The sequence below is a fragment of the Lactuca virosa genome, chromosome 4, assembly GCF_052849685.1.
Source record: "Lactuca virosa cultivar CGN04683 chromosome 4, Lactuca_virosa_CGN04683_v6, whole genome shotgun sequence".
Lineage (NCBI taxonomy): Eukaryota > Viridiplantae > Streptophyta > Magnoliopsida > Asterales > Asteraceae > Lactuca > Lactuca virosa.
The window spans coordinates 67,621,720-67,645,617 of NC_136429.1; the positions used below are offsets into that span (position 1 = coordinate 67,621,720).

General features: G+C 37.6%; 1 protein-coding gene and 2 long non-coding RNA genes across 6 annotated transcripts; 1 reads left to right on the plus strand and 2 right to left on the minus strand.

Annotated features, from left to right (window-relative positions):
- The first annotated feature begins 3,945 nt into the window (after nucleotides 1-3,945).
- On the plus strand, nucleotides 3,946-14,752 carry LOC145105174 (phosphatidylinositol N-acetylglucosaminyltransferase subunit P-like). 4 transcript variants are annotated; one of them, XM_079042308.1, is made up of 5 exons: nucleotides 3,946-4,203; nucleotides 13,610-13,837; nucleotides 13,962-14,034; nucleotides 14,137-14,255; nucleotides 14,453-14,752. In XM_079042308.1, exons 2-5 carry the CDS (start codon nucleotides 13,648-13,650, stop codon nucleotides 14,569-14,571), a joined length of 501 nt encoding a protein of 166 aa, XP_078898434.1. In that variant the 5' UTR covers nucleotides 3,946-4,203; nucleotides 13,610-13,647; the 3' UTR covers nucleotides 14,572-14,752. The 4 variants fall into 4 exon arrangements, with proteins under 4 accessions (XP_078898434.1, XP_078898433.1, XP_078898432.1 ...); XM_079042307.1 differs by having other exon boundaries at nucleotides 13,613-13,837; XM_079042306.1 differs by lacking the exon at nucleotides 3,946-4,203 and adding an exon at nucleotides 12,982-13,151.
- LOC145105177 (uncharacterized) lies at nucleotides 7,818-9,381 on the minus strand. Its single transcript, XR_013707253.1, has 4 exons — nucleotides 9,311-9,381; nucleotides 9,050-9,107; nucleotides 8,079-8,192; nucleotides 7,818-8,017 (listed from the first exon to the last, which is right to left on the minus strand). It is a non-coding gene; the product is annotated as an uncharacterized LOC145105177 (long non-coding RNA).
- On the minus strand, nucleotides 10,718-12,969 carry LOC145105176 (uncharacterized). The gene is made up of 2 exons (XR_013707252.1): nucleotides 12,814-12,969; nucleotides 10,718-11,318 (listed from the first exon to the last, which is right to left on the minus strand). It is a non-coding gene; the product is annotated as an uncharacterized LOC145105176 (long non-coding RNA).
- Nucleotides 14,753-23,898: the final 9,146 nt, after the last annotated feature.

Genomic DNA, 23,898 nt, shown 5'->3' on the forward strand with positions numbered 1-23,898 from the left:
TCTTCGGTCGTTGGATCAACTTATAAGTAATGACATGGACATATCGAGAATGTGGATGGATCTTTTGTTGGGGACTCAAGAAATAGTTATGGAAACTGAAGAATGGATATTGGAGGATTTGATCGATGATACCCTTTTAAGCTTAATGGATATTAACTAACTAACCTTAAAATGATAGGTAACATAGTTGCTACTCTTTGTATTGGTAGAAACTAGAAAGTTTAAGTAGCGATAACATAGATTTGTAGGTCGGTTTGTGTGGAGAGTGTGTTGTGATTTGTGTAGTGTGCGTGTGTTTATTTATTTATTTTAGCCCTAGTTTGTAACTATATAATAAATGAATTCTCATAATAAGGCCAAAAGGAGTGGATTCGCCAAACAAACTCGTTAAGGTCGCTAAGGCCATTGAAACACCGCCCCCTAGCGTCGCTAGGGGGCTTGCTAAGGTATCCTCGACTTGAGTTTGGTGAGAAGAGTGAGAAACGCAGGAAGCAATATGATTGGTGGAAGAGGTTTTGGAAGGATTGCTTATATTTTGACCATATTTAATTTCCTTCGCCGTCTTCTTTCCAAACATAATAAATTTTATACTTTAAATAAAAAAAAAGCGTGAATGGATTGCTTTATCTTTTTCTTTGAATTGCAAATAAACCTCCTAACAAATTAACACTTTAATGTTTTCAACCCAATTTACGGTTTTAATGTTTTCAACCCCCAAAATTAAATTCTCAATTTAATTTTTCACCAACTTCTTATTTAATTACTAAAATGTTTTTAATAAAATTCATAATATTCAAATACTATAAATTAAATCACACATTCAACATGACACACACACAAAACATTATCTCCTTCACATTCTATCTCAATTCATCAAACATCATCTCACCCAAACAAAACCCCAAGGAAAAAAAAACTTCAAACCTTCCATCACTAAACATTCCATCTCCAAACACTCCATCCCCAAACCTTCCATCACCAAAATGTTATCGACCTTCATTTGATCAACCCATTCACTCACCTACTAGCTACTACTTTCCATCTATGGCTCCACAAATGTATCAATTCAATCTGAATGCTTCTCAACCCATCCACTTTTACCAAAACCAATCCCAACCAATACCTCGTCCAAATTTGGATCTTGATCCGTTTGAGACGGTTCAAGAAACTCAATTCTTTTCACAACCTCAACCCTAAAGTAATTTTCAATGCCAACCACGCGCCTACTCGACGAGTCAACTGATTCCTCCGATGAAGGACCCGTTGAAGAGTCATTTCAAGAGCTCCAAGAAAAGGGAAAAGGGAAGACTCCAAGAAAAGGGAAGGCTCGATGCAAAAGGTGGACAAATGATGAATAAACGACACTAGCGCAAGCATGGCTAGATGTATCGGAGGATCCAACGACGGGAGACGACCAAGATTTGATGACCTTCAAAGCTAGAGTTTGGCATAATTTCTGTCACCGAATGAAAAGGCAGTAACGCAATTCTGATCAACTTTACTCCAAATGGAGGATTGCCAACAAAGCCTCAATAGAGTTTAACGACATCTACATGAACGCGATCCGCAACCCCCAGAGCGGTGCAAATGAGGTGGATGTGTTAGCAAAAGTTCGTAAGATTTACAAGGCCAAAGTCGGAAAACCTTTTGGCAATGAGGCGTTTTGGGGATTTGTGAAGGAGAAACCGACATGGCTTAATCTAAGAAGTGTTGATGATTACGTGGATGCTTCCAAATGAAGCAAAACTTCCGAGACCACTCACAGCAACTCTTCTGATGCACGTATCAGAGGGATTGACCTCAACAATAATGATCCTTATGAAGTTCCAACTCGTCCTATGGGGCAAGACAAAGCAAAAAGAAAGATGAAAGGAACCCAAAGTTCATCGCCTAAATTGGAGGAGATAAGGAGCGAGATCAAAGGGTTAGGCGATAAGCTTGACGGTTTTTTTGGAATTAGGAAAGCTAAAAGAAAAGAATCGTGCGATAAAAGAAAAGAACCGTGCGTTACAACTTTTCTTAACCCCGGTAGAGAATATGTCCGAGGAGGATCGTCAAATTTTTAACAAGGCAAAGCAGGATCTTGCTAAATAATACAGCTGGGATTAGGCGTGTTAAGTCGTGTTTTAATTTATGCGTATTGTAGAAGGTGTGACTTTAGTGTCTGAGTATATGAGGCAACACCCGGATGCAAGAGGTACGTTAGGCTTAAAAAGCGTTGGCAGATAGTTGCAAAAGCATCCATGTTTCGTGATATTTCTACTATGACAGAAGTGATGTATACATGTATCATAATGCATAATATAATAATAGAACATGAAGGAAATGCGATATGTGTGTATGACGAGAATGAAGTCATCCCAAATACCCAACCACTAGAATATGGTGGTCAAGAATGGATACAAAGAATGAGGATAATTCACAATCCAATAATCCATACCGATTTTCGCCGTCATTTGACCGATCATCTTTGGACGATGGACAATCTTGATCTAAATATGCCACCGGAAGACGAATTGGAAGACCAATATTCGGAGGAAGACCTATTGCTTAGTGTGTTTTTTTATGAAGTGTTGTTTAGTTATGAAGAGTATCTTTTATGTATTAAATCGTGTTTTAGGTCTTAAGTATTATTAAATCGTGCTTTAAGTTATTGTAATCGTTTTTATTTAATATGAAGTGTGTGTAGTTAAAAAAAATTATGCCATATTAATTAAATCCAAAAAATGTTTGTGCAATATTAAAAAAATATATTTTGTATAATATTAAATAAAAAATATTTGTTTATTAAAAATAAAGTAATTAAATTAAATTAGAAAAAGATCTTAAAAAAATATTTTATATAATATTAAATAAAAATTGTTTTTTTATTAAAATAAAGTAATTAAAGTAAATTAAAAAAAAAATAAAACAAATGTAGTGTTAGGACGACTCCCTACAAAATGTTAAGATTAAATGTTAAATGAAGAAAAATGAGGTGACATTTAAAAAACTAACGTAACAAGATGTTATGAATGTTACCACTCCTTTAGCTAAATGATGATATGTTTTTTTTGGTGAGTTTATTATATGTTTAAGTTTCATATAAAGTATATCAACTATTTTAATTTTTTCGTTACAAACTACCAATTGTTGTAAAACAAAAAGACAAATTGCAGATACAAATGATACATATGTATTTTATTATTTAGGCCCAAAATTTAATCCAGTTGCTTTGGGCAGATGGGCATATCGGCAATTAGAAAAGCGAACAAAACGAAGGCGCTTAATACCCTAATTCCTAAACAAGAGTCCACTGATGACGCTCAATCTCACGCCCCGAATTCCGCCGTTCTCGATTTTATTTAAACTAGCAAAGAACTCGCGGCTACGCCGCTTTTGGGGTAATATAGGGAAAATCGGCAAACTTTAAAAAATACGTGCTGAAAGTGTAAATCACCGCAAATAGGAGAGAAAGTCGACAACCCCTAAAATTAGATGTCCAAAGTGTACGACAACCAAAAGAAAGGACACTGGTGGAGAAAATCCAAAAATATTGTGGCAATAATGTGAAAGTTGCCAAAGTTGAGAAAATATGGTGGCAAAATTCTAAAGGAGGTTTTTTGTGTTTTTTATGTCAAAATGTAAAAGTTTTGACTATAAGGACGAAAAGTGTCAATTTCATTAAAGATTTGTGGCAAAAACACCATAATATAAAACTTTTCACTGCAAGGACGAAAAGTGTCAAAGTTACTAAATATTTGTGGCAAAACCCTAAAAACACAAAAACTTAATCAAAACACAAAATTGTAAAAGTTTTCACTTTAAGGACTAAAAGTGTCAAATTCACTAAACATTTGTGGCAAAAACCTAAAAACATAAAAATTACTATTGCTAACTTCCTTTAGATTTAATATATATATAGAATAAAGTATTAATCTATTGGAGCCCGTATTTCTGATTTCTTGTAACTCTTTTATCTGATTTGCAACAGGCAATCAAGATTCACAAATCGATTGGAGCTGTATATCTGATTCCTTGGTTACTGATTTTTGATCCAAGTCTAAGCCTGATTTCTGAGTTTTTTGATCGATTGGATCCCCCGGAGGACGCTGGAAACCTAGAAAGACTAATATCTGGTTTTTTTCTTTTGGATCATTTCTGATGTCTTGTGATTACTAATTCCTGGAAAGAGGAGGACGACTGGACGAGGAGTGTTGACAGGTAATTTTCTCATCTCTTGTGATTACTGATTAGTGATTTCTGAATTTCTCTACATTTTCTGATTTCTGGATTCTGAAAGAATTTCTGATGAAAGTTATTGCTAGGTAAATTTGGGTCTGATTAGTTGATTTTGAAATTTCAGTTTGTAAAGTATAGAATGGTCATTAATTTGTTGTCGTTAGAAAGTTATAGTTAATTTTGCAGAAAAACTGTTCCAAATCTTCAATCATCAAAATAGTTGATAAACTTCAAAATTTAAGTGTGGAATATGATCTAAAATTTAACTTTCAAATTTAGTTTAGAAAGACATGCTTGAAGGTATCGTAGGGGTTGTTTGATAGTTGTTGACTGAGTTAGATCCTGTCTGGGTATGAAGATGTGACTGCATTGCCACTAAAACAATGTTGTTTGATTACACATCCGACTGAGTGTCATGAATACTAAAAATGACCATTTTACCCCTCTGTTTTGTTTTGTGTTGAATAAAATCTATTGGTTTGAGAAAAAAGTAATAAACTATCTTATATTGGACAAATAATGTAAATAAAGATAGAATTCTATAACAAACAAATCAAAGTAGAATGTTATAACAATCAAATCATTACAATGTTGTAATTAAAATAAATACAAGCACAATGTTGTAATAAGAATAAATAAAATCATCAAAAGTAGAATTCAAGTGCTAGCTAGACAACAGCATATCACATGCTCTACTACCATGGAGACAAACACAAAAGTACCAGAAATGAAAGAACCCACTACAAGTATAGTCAATGTAGTAGCAGAGAATGCACAAACTACATCACTTCAACATGTTCCCACTATTGCAGCATATGCTACAGCTTATCTACTTCATCATCTTGATTGCAATTTCCTTTCAAAGCTCATTACTTTTACAGTTTCTTGTCCTTATGGGATTCAATTTGATATGGAATTTTGAATACTTCAAGAAATCAAGATTTGTTACCTTCACATTGACATCACTTTTTATGACGACAAGTCTATCTGGAATTTTGGAGACGATGAATCTCTTTCAACTGCTGATTTGAGAAAGATCAATTTGGATCAATCGACTGGGACGTTAAACCCCAATATATCTCTTGGAACATGGGTTTGTTTCCAAACCAAACTAACATTGAGAACCAACTGTTTGGGGACATCGGGATCCTCCATTGATGATGAATTCATTATTCAATCCAAGCTATGGCTGCCTCTAATGCATCAAACAATCATAGATAGATCAGACATCTTCATACAGGTTATCATGTTGTGACGCCTATGAAAAATCGGCATACTGGTTATCTTGTTGCGAAGCCTATGAAATCGATTTGGAAATCGATTGTGAATCAAAAATCGTTTTACTGAACACTTCATCGAAATCAATCAAGAAAAGAAAAGAACTAACGATGAAGGAGGGCAATGCTGGAGAAGGACGGCGACAACGAAGACGTTGGGGATGGAGGCCGACGTTTGAGGATTGCGTTCGTTCATCAGCAACGCGAAAGAGAGATGTGAAGGAACGGGCGTATTTTGGAATAAGGGCAAAGAAAGGATTTTTTTTTCTCAGTCAACATCTTTTTTCAGATGACCAAATCAGATGTCTTTGGATCGAGTAAGAGCCATTAGATGTTAGTATCAAACAGTCTTGGTGGACCAAATCAGATTTTCACCTCTTACTGGATCCAGTAAGAGGCTTATCAAACAAGCCCGTAGACATTAAAATAATGGTTCAAATAAAAATAGTATTTCATACACAACCAATCCTCTTCTAAATGTCAAATAGCTTCTTAATCTTCTAAACTTTTACAAACAGTTATTAGCCTAAAAAAGAATATTAACATAGTGGGATTAGTCTTATAAGTAGTATACAAATGAACACCCGATATATATATATATATATATATATATATATATATATATATATATATAAACTCACTGATAGAGAATGTGATAAAGAATGAGTCTTATATAAAAGAGGGGAAAAGTGGAGGGACCAAATTGTAATATTTATGTTTTCTGTTTTGCACCCGATCCGTAGGCTATTATAAATAACTGTAGTCTTAGGGTTATTGGATCATTGAGTATTTTGCTTTTTAAGAATACGACGTTAGCTTGGATAGGGGGTTGTCTCTTTGGAGAGCCTCACTGATTAGGACAGGAAGGATAACCATTTGGGTTTCCTTCTCTGATTATATTTGTTCATCTTCAGATTAATACTTAAATTGATTAATCTGAACAAATATAATCAGAGAAGGAAACCCAAATGGTTATCCTTCCTGCCCTAATCAGTGAGGCTCTCCAAAGAGACAACCTCCTGCCCAAGCTAACACCGTATTCTTAAAAAGCAAAATACTCAATGATCCAATAACCCTAAGACTATAGTTATTTATACTAGCCTAGGGATCGGGTGCAAAACAGAAAATATAAATATTATAATTTGGCCCCTCCACTTTCCCCTCTTTTTTATAAGACCCATTCTTTATCATATTCTCTATCACTCACATATCTTCAAAATCAAAAAATCATCAGGCTAAAATTTGGGGAAAAACTTAAGTTAAGTCGAAGTATGTAAATACATTCTTTAAGACAAAGGGTACATGAAGCGAAGGGTATAATAATTGGCAATCAAATTCAATCTTTTTTTCCATTATCACATTTTTAACTAGGTTACAACCCGTGGAAACCACGGTAAAAAAGAAGACAATATTAAAAATTAAAAATTAAAATGAAAAACTAAAAATTTATAAAATTTTATTAAATTAATAAGATATAAGTAGTTTGACATTGTGAATCTTGTGGTTATTTTAGATTTGTAGAAATGTCGTATCTTATAATAATGTTTAATGTATTTTTTTATCATTTTTTTGTTTTCTATTTTAACATATAAGAAAATTGAATAACGGTTTTATATAAATTAAACTAATAAGTCAATTTTTATAGTATCTTAAATGCTTTAGTTTAAGAAATATAAAAAGTATCTATGGTCTAATAATCAACCAAGTATTTAGTATTTCCATCGAGTGCGCAGGCTAACAACAAACGTTGGACCATTAATAATTATAATGACTTGATAACTTGATAACAACAACAAAAAGTTAGTCTAAAACATATTGGTCTTTGCAGCAAAATGACAAATGTGATGTTGATAACATTATAACTTAATAATAATAAAAAGGAAGAAATAGAAGTGCAATAATAGCAACACACGTACACTCCATTGTTTTGTATGTTCAATATTCTCCTATACTCCTGCTAAGAAATATTATAAATATAAAATAATATTAAGTATTAATATGATTCGATCATGTTTAGCCATGAGGATCCATTTTATATGCTTTCTTCGCCCTTCATTAACCACATGCAAAATCACCCATCAGAATGAAAGCTACCCTATTTTTCTGACTTTTTGTATCTTCAAGCAATGTAGTTTTTGTTGTAGCATTGAACTCTCAACTTTTTTTAAAAGTACAATGCTATAGTGGGAAGAAGTTAAAGTAAGATGCTATAACAAATAAATCAATGATAGTAGGTTGCTATTATTTGAACTTAATTTGTTTACATAAGTAATTAATCATGTTATTCAAAATAAATTTCAATTGTAAATATGGTAGAAATGATACATCTTTTCTGTGAGGTTAAATCTTTAATCCTGGTATTCCGGTTACAATCTTCATAAAAAAAACCAAAAAGACATAAAAGGACTAGAATATCCATTTCCATCTTTTCTGTGCTTTCTCTTATTTCCGATGTATTCAATTTCTTTAATTTTTCGGAATTGACCGTTATATGCCCATCGTTAATAATACCAAATAACCTGTAGATGCAATTAGATGTAACACATATTATGGTAATTATCATACGAAAGCCAAAAATACCCTTTTCTCTTGATTCTTCCCCGATCTTTTGAAATCCATGTTACCAACTTCTTCTCAAGACTCCTTTCCCAAAACCCATAGATTATACCACATGCATAATCTTGATTTTTGTTCCTGTCTTAATAAAAGAACCATAAAGAAACAATTGAACCAATATATATATATATATATATATATATATATATATATATATATATATTCTTTTTTGCACTTACTTTTATTTCCGCTACATTTAACTTTTTTAATTTTCCAAATTTGACTATTATGCCCTGATAAATGGATTGAGTGCTTCCAAAGTGTAAAAGAGGACTAAAGTTATAAGATTATTACCTTGTGCAACACCAAACCTTATGCACTAACACAAATTCAGTCTCATTTTGTTTTATTTTTCTAAATTTAGAATTTTAAACATTTGAGATGAGGGAGCTTTTATTTTGAATGACTTCAAACAAAATGATTTATTTTACTCATAGAGCCAAAAACAGACACGGCTTCACGCAACCAAAAGAAAAATAGATAAGAGATATAAACAAACTCTAATCATAATAAAAACCTCAAAAACTAAAATTTTGCAATTATTGGGTCATATGATTCTAAAACGAACTTTTTATGCCGAAGAAGAATAATAACATGATTCCATTTCATATACCAACCCAATTTTTTAGTGTATCCATATCTTATCTTTTCGAAATAACGTCATACTTTAACTCTTTGTTATAGTATAGCCAAACTCTTTTTCGAAATAACATCTCACTCACACCAGATGGATCGTGCTTAAACTCCTTGTCATTAATTGACTAAAAAAAGGTTAGAAACTGGCATTAGTTAACTATAGCATCCTAGTTTTTTATATTACAACATTCTATTTGTAACTTATTTAGTATTAAAGCCATTAAATTTCTCAAATAGTTTATTATCTCATGTAAATGGGAACGAACAAAGTATTGGCAACAATATTGGAGGTTATTTACCTTACCCATTAGGTTTATCTCATTGTAAAGGTACATGCCACAAAATTTTCATAATGGCCTGCAATTGGGAAAGAGGTCAAAAATATGAATTTAAAAAATTAGTAAAAAGAATTAACATTTTGAAGATGATGATGTTCCTCTCCATAGACTAATACATGAATCTCATCTCGAAACAAAGTAGCTAAATCAACCAAACAACATACATCTACTATGTTACTATCAATCAATTTTAGTATTTAGAATCATAAACAAATAACCTACAAGTGGAAGCCAAATGGCGAGCATCCTACAATAGAGCTCCTTAAACTGGTGCTCTTAGTGGCTCACATACCTAGAAATTAAAATAACATTTATAATCAATGTTCTTGTGACATAAAAACAAAGACATTCATTTCAATTTTAATGTCAAATTCATTACATACCCATCTCAAAAAACTTATTTATGTTGTTAATTTTTTGTAAAGTTTTATGTGATTAATAAAAGTTGTTCCAGAACTCAAGAGATAACTGTTTGAGAATTGGTTGCTAAACTCTAAGAACTGCTGATAGAACTTTATACGACAATTTATTAATGTTTACTAGATCTGATGATCTTAGAATCCATAGCCCCAAGTGTAGATAAAGTGATAAACAAGCAAACTTCTATCCATAATAGACAAAGACAACTTGATACTAAAAGACCATATATATATATATATATATATATATATATATATATATATATATATATATATATATATATATATAGGCTTAGATTATTATATTCAAAGTAATTATTGTATTATTGTATGCATAAATATGGGCCAATCATTTTACTTATTTTAAGAAAGTGATTAATACATATTATTGAATTAAATATAATTGAAAAATACCATCTAATTTAACTAGAAGGATATTTTAGTCAATTAATATATATTTAATAAAGGAAATTTGCATATTCTAAGGGATCATAGATTCTATTAATTTTAAAAATCCGATTTTACGAATTATAAGGTTTTTAATTCGAACATTCTGACAGAATATGTTTGAGTATGTTCAAAATTAAAAATATTCTTGAACATATTTCTTGATCATGACTTTAAAAATATCTTGTAGAATAACAAAATTTTCGAACCATCAATTGAAGAATTAAAACAAAAATTACATTAATTCTTATAGAATACAAGTAACAATTGCTAAGAATTACATTTATTGTTAAAGAATAAAACTAAAAAAACTTTCAAATCTGGAAAAAAAAACATTAAAATCTAACAAATACACTAATACATTCTAAAAGAATAATGTTGTTAAGAGACGTCGTTCAAATTTCGTGGTCCGTTCTTCAAACATCAGCTTCTGTGGAAACAAATCCAATGAATAAATTAATGAAAAAATATTCATATTTCATTCCAACATAATTGTAATTCGTGATTCCATTATGATAGAATTGGAATTCATTTACCAAATAATTCTATTAATTCGGGGAATTCTAACAGAATATGTTCATTATTATCATAAAAAACATTCTTTTCTGATAGAATACTATAAACGAAGAAATATCATTCAGTTGAAGCATTTTAGCGAGCGCTTGGTGTGCATCAAAATAACTTTCAATTTCTTGTAAAAATTAGACAATCAGAACAAATTCCCAATTCACCCAAAATATTACACCTTGAAAGAATTAGACAATAACCCTAAACACATCCAAAATTTCTTTGATTTCTGTCAAACAATCAACCCAAAACATCCATTCTATATATTGAAATCAAATCAAATTAAAAAAACCCATTTGAAGATTAAACTTCATTGGTTTACAGTAAATCAATCTAAAGTACATCTGCAAACAAGAACACGTTTGTGTTTCCTTTCCTTCCGTGTCAAACACCCAATCCAAATACCCATTGGTTTCTATCAAATGAAACAAACCCAAACACCCTAATGATTTCTATCTAACAGTCAAACAAAAAGAAAAGGGAAGAGAACCTGTTACTGATCGGAGCAACACCCCTCACAACCCCTCTTCTTCTTCCGTCGAGCAAACCCACCGAGGACCCCGACTTCTTCACTTCTGCTGATCGCGACACCCCACCATTTTCCTTCGTCCCTTCAACTTCGTCAAACCACGAAGACGACCTCCCCTGTCGCCGATTGAAATCGCTCCTCCTATATTCGCACCTCTGATTCGGAGGAGAAAGAGCAAAATCTCGCTGCCTCGTGCCTTCCTTCCTTTGGTTCGGCCAAAAACTGGAGATGGTCACTTAGTTCGATCGATGGTGGTGGTGGCGATCTTCTGTTTTGGAGCTAGGGTTAGGGAGGATCGAATGGGATAGAATACAATATTGTTGATTGTTTTAAAAAAGGATAAAGGTAGGTCAAAGTAATTATCATAATTATAGGAGTGTATTTGTAGAAACTATTTATCAAATTACTAAATTACCCTTATTTATTTGTTTGATTATTTATTTATTTTTTAAATTTTGATTGGCCCACATTTATGCATACAATAACACAATAATTACTTTAAACACCTGAAAATAAATAAATAAATAAATATATATATATATATATATATATATATATATATATATATATATATATATATATATATATCATGTATGTAAGCTTAGATATAGAACTTAATAACATTGCTATTAAAACTACATAGTTTCACTAAAAATAAATTACATCATTTCTTTCTTAATTAAAATTCATATTTTAGTCGTATAATTTATCATTAATGTTACAACCATTTAGTACAAAATATATATATTTTTCATTTGCGAACATTTGGTACTAGCCTATGACGGCTTAAAAATCAACTTCAACAACATACAAAAAAACAATGAATAAACTATAATATGATGAAGTTTACGATAATGTAGAGTTATTTGTTTAATCATTAATTGTTTATTTGCAAATGAAAGAAGATATTCATAGTTTACTTCGTTAGATTGTTTTATTTAGGTTATGTTAGTGATCATTTGAATAATGTACGTAAGTAGGGATTGCATAGTAAAAGATGATAAAAGACATATTATGTTAGAGCTAAATTAGGAGGAAATGTTCTGAGGAAAAATAATCATGTATTATTATAAATGATTTAATCAAAATTAGGTAGTTTTTATATGTTCTATACCTAAGTTTAGATACCTAACAGCCACATATTACAAAAATATATAATAATATAAATATAAAAGTATACTAAACACCAAAAGATCAATACTTTAATTCATATAAAAGTATGAGTGAATGACTAATTAGGATCCAGGTGTTGTGAATGGAGTGATAAAAAAGGATTGGGTAATTGATTTTGGCTGTTTTGGGGCCATTGGAACCTGAAAACATGAACATCTTTCAGCACAAAGCAACATACACTTCACAACAGATCATCAACTTAGCCTATGAAGTTTTGATTCAATATGACCTGAAAACCTTACAACCCTCAGACTACAATCACAATGCGCAATATATATTCTTATTAAACATGAAGCTAATTACAAGATATAAACTAGTTTATATGTGCCAATAACTTTGTAAACACCAACATTCTACTAAGAACATAGAAAGCATCTCGGAATCTATAAGAAGATGCGAGATAACTAAAAGTACAACGAAGCTATAAGCAATTTATAGCACTCCTGCTTACACAGACACACGATTCATTCAGAAAGCTTGAAATGTACATAGTTCAGAATTTACGAAAAGCATATCATATCAGGTTTCTATTCAAACACGCATTAATTCGAGCAATGAATGCAAGAGTAAGCCATTGTTAGAGAACGAACCGTATAATTTCTTCCTTCCGGCTGTCGCGTTTTACCGATGCGGCTGAGGAAAAATAAAACCCTAATTGAAGTTTTATATGAGAGGTTGGAATTTTTATTATAGCAGACTTTTATTAATGGGCCTCTTTTCATGGGCCTTTTAAGAATCATCTATCCACAGTCCAATCGATTATCGAGTATCGAACTATTGAAGGAACTCAAGTTCAACATCTGAACTCACTGCTATTCCAAATTGCAATTCAACGATCGATCGCCAAAACGTATCCATCGTCTTCGACGACGAATCTCGTCAAGAGCTCTCTATTGCTAGCGTCGTTACTATCCCAAACCCTAGAATGGCAAGTCTCCATCTCTCGATATCTATTAATTTTGCTTAGCAAAAGCCCTATCCTAATCCAAGTAATTGGTTAACTCAATCTTTCATTAATTTTACTTAACTTTAGCCTCGAATCTTATTCGTTAAAGGTATAATAGTTTTTTATGCAAATTGATGTTGCTTTGGAGATTTGAAGTAGGAGAAAGCTTTGAATTTCTAAAGATATTATGAGCACTTTGTTATCTAATATCTATCTGTTCTAGAATCTCTAAATTGTATGCGCACTCCATGAGTTTTATTGTAATTTCAGCCTACTTATCACTGATAATAAGTAGCCCATTAGAAGAGAGCTTTGAATTTCTTTGATATCGAATTCCAGCATGCTTATTCAAATTTGTGCTTACATGCATAACTGATTAGTGACGTGATGTTTCAAAGTTTTTCACTTGGAGTAATGATTATTTGTTATTTTGGTGACAGTAGATGTGACTGGTGATTTGAATTTAGAAAAGGCAATAATGGAAGATCAACGTTCTTTCAATAGCCCTAGAAGGACTCTTAGTTATTCTAGAAACAGGGGAACAACTTTCTCTGTTTTTGAAGCAGACAACAAAAAGGCTTCAGGTGTTGGTGTTTCAGGAGACCATGGTCCTAACCTTTCTGAAGTTTATGGTTTTGTAGGATCTATTTCAACTGTTGTTGCCACAGGTATTCTTCCAATGATTACAAAGTAGAAGATTCTTGAAAGATCCTTTCTTTTCTCAAAATTTTGGTTAGGTTTCATTTTGTGTTCAGAGGATCCTAATATTATATTGCTTTGTTGTTCTAATAGTTATTTTCATGGTATGGGCATACGTTCCTGATCCTTGGTTACATTCCATTGGTATCTTCTACTATCCTAGCAAGTAAGTAAATGTGCATCGGATAAATGATGTTATATTTTCTTTTTTACATAAAACTTATTATGAAATTTTATATAATGTGCTGTTTTTTTTAAAACTTTTCAGGTACTGGGCATTGGCACTTCCTACTTATGCCATGGTGATCATTGCAACAATCTTCATATTCTACATGGGCCTCAATTTTATGGCAACTCCACCTCCATCATCATTCAACTCAATATTCGGTGAGTTAATCTCCCATAAGGCTTCTTATTTATGCAACCATGTTTCACGTGTTCTCAATTTATGCAACAAAGTGGTCTTTAGATGAAATATATAACCACGTTAACATGTTTTAGTGGTTAAAATGTGTTTGCATATTTTGTGTTAGTTTCTTAAATTGGTAAAAGAAAGTATAATTTTGTAAGTATATTTATGACAGATGAAAACAGTAGAGAACTTGTATGTTTTGATTCTGTGTTGGAGGAAGATGATCGACCTATTGAGCCTTACTCTGATATTGGAATTGATCAGATCAATGAACTCATGTTCAAAGACTAGAGATAACGGTTACCAAAAAGATAAGATGATTGATTGTTCTCAAATGTATGCAATTATAATTCTTGAATTTCTAGCATTTGTATTTGAAGGTTCCTTTCCTATATTATGCAAATGGTAATTTTCATCATACATGTAATTGATTCCCATATTTTTACACTTTATATGATTAGTTTATGGAGAATTTGGATATAATTTTTTAAGGGACACTGCAGGTATAATAATTAGGTAATTTTACTTATACATGAACGAAAACTTCTTATTACAACTTTCATTGTTACATTTGTATTGTGTTAACTACATATTTTGATTTTTGATAACAAGTAATAAATATAATATAAAAAGAACTAACCACGAAAGTGACCAAAAAACTCAAAAATATCACAAATAGTTGTATTTTCAAAGTGCTTCATAAATGACAATCAATTTAATAATGTGATAATGGAAAAAAAGATTGATTTTGATTGCCAGTTATTATACCCTTCGCTTTGGTTTATGAGTTCATGTACCCTTTGTCTTAAAGAATGGATTTACATACTTTGACTTATCTTAAGTTTTTCCCCGAGTTTTAGCTTGATGTTTTTGTGATTTTGAAGATATGTGAGTTTGTACGTTTGTATATTTGTATATATATCATGTGTTCATTTGTATACTACTTATAAGACTAATCCTACTACGTTAATATTCTTTTTTTAGGTTAATATTCTTTTTTTAGGTTAATAGCTGTTTGTAAAAGCTTAGAAGATTAAGAAGCTATTTGACATTTAGAAGAGGATTAGTTGTGTATGAAATGCTATTTTTATTTGAACTATTATTTTAATGTCTACGATACCTTCATGCATGTCTTTCTAAACTGAATTTCGAAGTTAAATTTTGGGTTGTATTCCACACTTAAATTTTGAAGTTTATTAACTATTTTGATGATTGAAATTTTGGAACCTTTTTTCTGCCTACGCCGACCGGTTGGTCCGGGTATTCCCCATTGATGATTTCTTTGTCACCTGCCGACTTTACCCGTGAATTCTTGCTCTCCTACATGATCTCTTTTGGCTGCATGATTTCATAACATTGTAACTCCCTTGGCGGCGTTGCTAGAACCGTTCCTGGTCCTTCCGTTGCGTTGAACTTTATTATTCCATGCATTGTTGACGGGACTGCCCCAAATTTGAGTAGGGTCGTCCGTCCAAGGATGATGTTATGGTCCGTTAGATGCCTTATCACGACAAAATCTATGAGACCTGTCTTCTTCTTTGCTTTGTCGTGGTTGGTCAACGTGAAGGGCAAGTGGATCGTGCCTAGGGTCCATACGCTTTGCCATGTGAAGCTTTTTAGTCGTCCTGTTGCAGGTTTGAGGCTCTCCTTCCACCTGTCAGGTAGAAGGCAGAAACAATGCTCGTAGACAATGTTCGCTGAACTGTCTGTATCGATGTACACCTGATGAATCGTAACATTTTTTATGTACCCTTAGATTATGAGTGGGTCGTCGCCTCGCCAGCCTGCCGATCGAGTATCTTTTATTGAAAACGTCAACCATTGCATGGGTCTAGTGAGATTGTCTACATCACCATGTTCCTCCTGCCTTCCCCTCTTGGACCATATCATTAGGATTTCGTGAGGTTGATCACGCTCCCTGGCTGCGTCCTTGACATTCTCGGCATCAAACTTGGCACAGAGGCTTCGTGCCACCTCGACGAGGTTCCTTTTCAATTGTTTTTCTTCCATCTCCCTTTTTAACACTGAGCAGTTGATGGTGTCATGTGTCTTACTCTTGTGGTACTCGCAGTATTGTCCTTTTCCTCCTTTCACCGGTTACTTGTCAGAAACTGCATCGATGTCTGGTTACCTGCCTCATCTTTCGTCTCTTTGGAATGGTCTAAAGCGTCCTTGCGAGCGCTTACCTCGCCAAAAGTGTCTGCCCCCGCCTTGGGTCTCGGGGTGAGGCGATGACGAGCTGTGGCACTTTGTGACCGAGGCGGTCATGGCCTTCATGTATACTTGCTTCGTTGCCTCCCCTTCCTCTTATCTCAGGTAGCGTTCTACTTTCTTTTTTAGTTCCGCCCGCGTTTGCAGTTTTTTCTGCATGAGCTTCTGAGACAACGGTCCTGGGAGGAGGCCCCACGTGAAGGCGCCTGCTACTAATCCATCGTTGTGGCGTGGGACGTCCATTGTGGCATTAGTGAACCTGGTAAAGTATTCTCGCACTGTCTCTCCTTCATTCTGCTTGCAGCCGATAATCGAGTGTGCATCTCCCTTACATTTACGCAGTTGCTTGAAATTCGTCAAGAAGAGATACTTTAATTGTCCGAAGTTGTAGATGCTCCCTGGTCGCATCGTCTTGAACCACTTTCCTGCGTTGTCGTCTAGGGTGATTGACAGTCTTGGTTTGGGATGGGGAGGGCACCCTGTGGGTTATACTGCTGAGTGGTGATGTAAGGCAGCATGAGCATGTTGTTGTATGCCGAGGAGTGGCCAGGATTTGGCCCATACAACGCTTGTTGTGGAAATGGGAAGGTTAGTGTTTTGGTGAGCAAGATGGGTGAGTTTTGTGTGAGAGGGTTATTGGGCACAAGTGGCTGATAATGTGGGATTGTGGTGTTGAAGGGTATGTTTGTCACAACGGAGGTGTTTGGAAAGCCATTGTTTGATCTCTCGCCATCTGGTTCAATGACGGTGTTTGGAAAGCCATTGTTCGATTTCTCACCATCTGGTTCAGCGGCGGTGTTTGGAAAACCATTCGTTGTTCGCCTACCACGTGATATAGTGGTGGTGGTTGCGAGAAAGTCGGTGTGACGCTGACGTTTTCCACCGTTGGCGGTGTTGTATTGCTTGATATCACCATTAGTTGTGGTGTTTGCATTGGAGCGCTTCATATTGTTACGACGGTGGACGAAGCTGGTCCTTCAATGGCCGATCTCTGTGACTCGGTTGTTGGAGAGGTGGTTACCATCGAGCTGCCATTTTGTGACGCTTCACCGGTGAGGAGTGTGCTTTTTTTTTGTTTTTCGTTACACTACGGATGACGCCAAATGATGTGACCTGGTCCCCGGGGTGGTGGTTGGTTCTAACGACATCATAGGTCTGATAGGGCTGGTTGGTGTCCCACTAGTTACATCGGTGTCGTCGGACGCCATTCTTTCACCGATGAGGAGTGTGCTTTTTTTTTGTTTTTCGTTACACTACGGATGACGCCAAATGATGTGACCTGGTCCCCGGACGGTGGTGTCGTACGTCTTTGATGATCCCGATGAACCTGCGAGGTCACAGCGAGAAAGAATCGTCAGCCGTTCTCCGGGAGGAGGCTCCCGGGAAAACGCTCAAATGGTCAAGTCAGTGGATAGACTTGGGACTGTATTGTGTGCAAATCGGGAGAAGACGACTTACCTTCCAAGGCATCTGGGGTGGTCTTTTATACTGAGTCCCTCTGCTAGTCCGTACGGGACAAGGGCATCAGACCCGATAGGATCGGGGACACTGATTGGATGATCGTGCTCCTTAATCTGTCAGAACCAACGATTGGTTCAGGCGGTAATGCTCTGAGCATCTGCCTTGTCGCCTGAGACCTTTATATTTTTCCTAGAGTGGAGGGTGTCCATGGCGGGGTCGGGCCTTCTCCGCGAGTGCCCTGTTCTTAGAGGCGCTGACGGGCGCTAGATTCCGCCGGGCTTGGCGCTAGGAGCGGCATGCCTTGGGGCATTCTTTGGCGCGTCTACGCGCAACTTCTTTGTTCGTGCCAGGGGCACGTCATCAGTGGGAGTTCAGGAAACTTCCAACAGCTAGTCGACGTCTTCTTTTTATCTGACTTGTGGATGAATTTAGGTTGAGGGTTGTGTTAGAGCCTCGCTGCCTGTTCTTGTATGATGAAGGCTTTGGGGTTCGAAGCATGACATGAACACCTGATTGGATGCAGTTGGATGCGAGTTTCGACTCATGATGAGTGGGGTTGTGATGGTTTGGGTGTGGTAAGAGCATGGGTGGTAACCATGGTCGGTTGGAAGTGTTGTAAGACTGCGGTGGGATCGTAACACTCATCAGTTGAGGAGGTCATGAGGCGGAGTCGGACATGTGTAGCTCTAGATGGGAAGGACATACAGGAATGTCGGAGAGCATTTCTCTATTTTAGGTTGAGGACCATTGGGGACCGAGGCGGAGTCGGACCTGTGTAGCTCTAGATGGGTGGGACCCGTGGGCGAGGCGCGCTCCGTAGTATAATTTGGGTGGGACCTGTGGGCGAGTCCCGTGTGTATATGGCAATGCAGGTAGGACCTAATAGAGACCCTTGGGTCGAAGTATTGGATTTTGATTGGCAGGATTGAGTATGTGGTCAGTGTGTGGCGTCGAAGGATGCTTAGGCTAGGATATCCTTGTCATTTGGACTCCTGGGAACCTGGTGGCTGGACCAGGTGCGTGACTGGTAGTCTCTGCGATGGTTTAGGAACCTTTATGTCTCGGTTTAGTGAGGGGTTGTTTTGAATCATAAGGTTGAAGGTGAAATGCAAGTGTAGATCCTTCGATCTCGGGCTATGAGTTAAATATCGAGTGGGTTCTTAGTAGGAACTCACGTTGGGAATCGCGAGTATTTGTGTGCAAGGTGTAACGACCCAATTTTTCAAAAGAAAATTTTCATTTTTGATTAACCAAAATACTTTCCACACACCATGAAATCCCAAATACAATTGTTTTCGAAATTCATATCAAATACAATTTTATTACGAATCATCAGAGTGTCCCGTAAAAACGTCTATAAGAGAGTGCACGTCGCACCATCAGACCTTGCCCTTGCCCTTGGGCTCAGATGTACCTGAAACAAATCCACAAACTGTAAGCTAATGCTTAGTGAGTTCCCTACAAAGCATACCCCGCACACAATCCACATAACATATATCACATTAGCTATAAAAGCTACATCATCAAATAAGCCATGCATACAACATATAAGGAAGCCATGGAAACCATCCAGGGTCTTACACCTAGTGTCACTGGAACCCCCACATGGTCTTACTATCTACCATGGGAACCCCCACATGGTCTTCCTGCCATGGGAACCCCCACATGGTCTTTCTGCCATGGGAACCCCCACATGGTCTTCCTACCAAGCAAATATCATACAACTAATCATGCAAATATACTAGGATGCCATGAAAACCCTCCAAGGTCTTATACCAAATGTCACGGGAACCCCCACGTGGTCTTAACCTATTGCCACAGGAACCCCCCTGGGGTCTTCCATACAATGACATACTAACATAACGCATAATCAATCGACAATCCACATATCATAAAATGGGCCGGCCTTGGTGCCTTAGACCCATTGGTATGGTGAGAAGACTCACCTCTTGAATGCTGAACTGACAAGCTAAGTCCCAATTTATCCCACCTGCTGCTCCAACTCAACCTCCTATATTCATCATGAATTAATTTGTCACGATCCCGGAATACCATAAATACCCTCAAGGTCAAAAGGTGGTCAACGGTCAAGGTCAACAGTCCATGTTGACGTCAACTCGTCGACTGCATCGAGCAACTCGTCGAGTTACCCGAGTAACTCTTCAACTCGCCGAGATACCTATGTAACTCGTCGAGTCCCTCAATGTCCAGAAGACCGAAAACTCTAATCCCTCACCGAAATCACCCCGGATCCCGAAACGGGAAAACCCTACTCGACTCGTCGAGCCAGCTAAGGGACTCGACGAGTTCCTTCAGTCCCTTTCATGTTCAGTCCTTTTTAGTGGGATCTAAGGTCCCAAACTCCACATCCAAACTCTCCTGGTGTAGATACCACGTAAAGTTGCAAACTTTTCGTGCATGCTAGGCCCTTCAAGGCCATAACATCGAAAGTAGGCTTCTTACAAGGTTTTTGTGCATGCAAAGGGGCTAAACTATATAAAGTGAGCAACTTTATGCCATTGGGGACCTAGAGGGGTCCAGATCTGGAACCATATCCTTGTGATAGTTCCAGATCCGAGTTTGACTCCATTTTGCTCCAAAATGGTCATTTACTTTCAAGAGAAGGGATCTAATCAACTAGAGATCAAGGTGAAGACTTTATACCTCAAGATGATGACTAATATAGAGTAGATGTCGGATCTACTACTTCTCTCCTTGCTTATTCCTCTTCAAGCTCTAGAATCCTTCACAAAAACCCCAAAATTGCTAACAAAAGCTCTTACTCTCACTCAAGAAGGTACAAGGACGAATTAGGGTTTTCTTTGGCTAGTAGGGTGATAAGGGAGGCCACAAGAGGTGGAGTATGTTCTTTAAATAGGGTGCAAACTCTAAAATTAGGGTTTCTCTTCACAGCTCCTACTCGTCGAGTCGGGGCCTTCCGACTCGTCGAGTAGATCCTGAATCCCGCGTCCTCATAATAATCTCTACTCGACGAGTTGGAGCATCCAACTCGCTGAGTCCATGCACAAAACCCTAAAAATCATATAAATTATCAATACCTGGAACAGGTGATACATGTCTTCCCCACTTGAACTAGACTTCGTCCTCAAAGTCTGCTTACCCAAACAAATCCGGGTAGTGGTCTCGCACGTCGTCCTCCGGCTCCCAAGTCCACTCGGAGCCCCTGCGGTGCTGTCATTGCACCTCCACCAGCTTCACTTCCTTGTTCCGAAGAACCTTGGTCTTCCTATTTAAGATTGCAACTGGCCTCTCAATGTAGTTCATACTCTCATCCACCTGAATGTCGTCCAACGAAACGACTGCAGCCTCGTCAGTGACACACTTCCGAAGCTGTGACACATGGAAGGTGTTGTGGATCTGGCTAAGCTCATCCGGCAGATCCAAACGATATGCCACCTTGCCCATCCGGTCCATAATCCTAAACGGGCCTATATATCGGGGTCCTAGCTTACCCCTCTTTCGAAACCTGATGACCCCCTTCCATGGTGACACTTTCAGTAACACAAAGTCCCCCACCTGGAACTCAAGATCCGATCGCCGCCGGTCGGCATACATTTTCTGACGGCTCTGCGCGACTCGCAGCCGGTCGCGCACCTGCTGAATCAGCCCGGTAGTCTTGAGCACTACCTCAGTGCTCCCCATGACCAGGTGTCCAACCTCACTCCAACAAACCGGGGTCCTGCACCTCCTACCATATAACATCTCGAATGGAGGTCGGTCGATACTGGCGTGGTAACTGTTATTGTATGAAAACTCTGCCAGTGGGAGGTACGTATCCAAACTCCCTCCAAAATCCAACACACATGCCCGCAGCATATCCTCGAGTGTCTGGATCGTCCTCTCGCTCTGGCCATCTATCTGGGGGTGGTACATCGTACTAAAATGCAACTGAGTGCCCAGTTCCTTGTGGAACTTCTTCCAGATCCTAGATGTAAAGAGAACATCTCTATCAGAGACTACTGACACTAGCACCCCGTGTCTAGCCACCACCTATCGCACATAAATATCCGCCAACTTTTCAGCGGATATACTCTCAGAGATCGGAATGAAGTGGACACTCTTTGTCAATCTATCGACAATCACCCATATGGCTTCCACACCCCTCCCCGTCCTTGGTAACTTCGTGATGAAGTCCATAATGATCTCCTTCCACTTCCACATGGAAATGGGTAGCGGCTGAACCTTGCCATGAGGCCGCTGATACTCGGCCTTGACCTTCCTACAGGTCAAGCACCGTTCCACAAACCAGGCGATCTCCCGCTTCATGCAGGGCCACCAGTAACTCAATCTCAAATCTCCATACATTTTCGTAGCCCCTGGGTGTATGGAGAACTTGGACTTGTGCGCCTCCTCCAATATCTTCTGTCTCACTCCTCCAGTCACCGGTACCCACACCCGGCCACACTGTGTCAGAAGACCTCGGCTATCCTTAACAAACAAAGGATATTGTCCCCGAATCCAATTTTCCTTCTTCACACCCTCGACCTGGGCCTCCTTGATCATATTCAACAATGGAGAGATCACCGTCATCCTTAAACAAACGTTCCCAATTGGGGAACCTTCCGCCTTGCGGCTCAAAGCATCGGCCACCACGTTGGCCTTCCCGGGATGGTACAAGATCTCACAGTCATAATCTTTCAGCACATCCAACCACATCCTCTGCCGCATGTTGAGGTTCTGCTGATCCATCAACTACTTCAAACTCTTGTGATCAGTATAAATAGTGCACCGTACCCCATACAGATAGTGCCTCCAAATCTTGAGGGTAAACACCACTGCCCCCAATTCCAGGTTGTGAGTGGGGTAATTCGCCTCATGAGGCTTCAACTGCCTCAAGGCGTAAGCTATCACATGCCCCCTCTGCATCAGTATCGCGCCTAACCCTGAGTTTGATGCATCACAGTACACCACCAAATCATCTAACCCCTCAGGTACCACTAGAATCAGAGCCTCGCATAACCTCCGTCTCAGGGTCTCAAAAGCCAACTGCTGATTCGTGCCCCATCAAAATGTCACATTCTTCTTGGTCAAGCGGGTCAAAGGCACATCAATCTTGGAGAAATCCTGGATGAATCTCTGATAATAGCCCGCTAAACCCAAAAAGCTATGGATCTCGGATGCGTTCTTCGATACTTCCCACCGCATCACAGCCTCAACCTTGGATGGATCAACCGAAATGCCCTCCTGATTGATGATGTGCCCCAGAAACTGTACCTCTCGCAGCCAAAAATCACACTTGGAGAACTTTGCATAAAGTTTCTCCGCCCTCAGAGTCTCCAATACGTCTCTCAAATGCTGCTCATGATGCTCCTTGGTCTTAGAATAGACCAGGATATGATCAATAAAAACGATCACCGACCGATCCAACATTGGTCTGTACACTCTGTTCATGAGATCCATGAACGCTGCTGGGGCGTTGGTGAGCCCAAATGGCATCACCGTGAACTTGTAGTGCCCGTACCGAGTCCTGAAAGCTGTATTCGGTATGTCCTCATCCCGAATCCTCATCTGATGGTATCCCGACCGAAGATCAATCTTGGAAAACCAAGATGCACCCTGCAACTGATCGAACAAATCATCGATCCTCGGTAATGGATAACGGTTCTTCACTATTAGTATGTTCAGCTCTCGGTAATCAATTCACATCCTGTAGGATCCATCCCTCTTTTTCACGAACAGGATCGTAGCTCCCCACGGGGTACTGCTCGGACGGATAAACCTTCGATCTAGCAGCTCCTGAGGCTGCGTAGATAGCTCCTGCATCTTGGGCGGTGCTAGCCGGTATGGTGCCTTCGCTATCGGAGCGGCACCTGGAACCAAGTCAATACAAAACACCACTTGCCTCTCCGGAGGCACTCCCGGTAACTCATCGGGAAAAACATCCTGAAACTCTTGTACAACCGACACACTTCCTACATCTGTCGT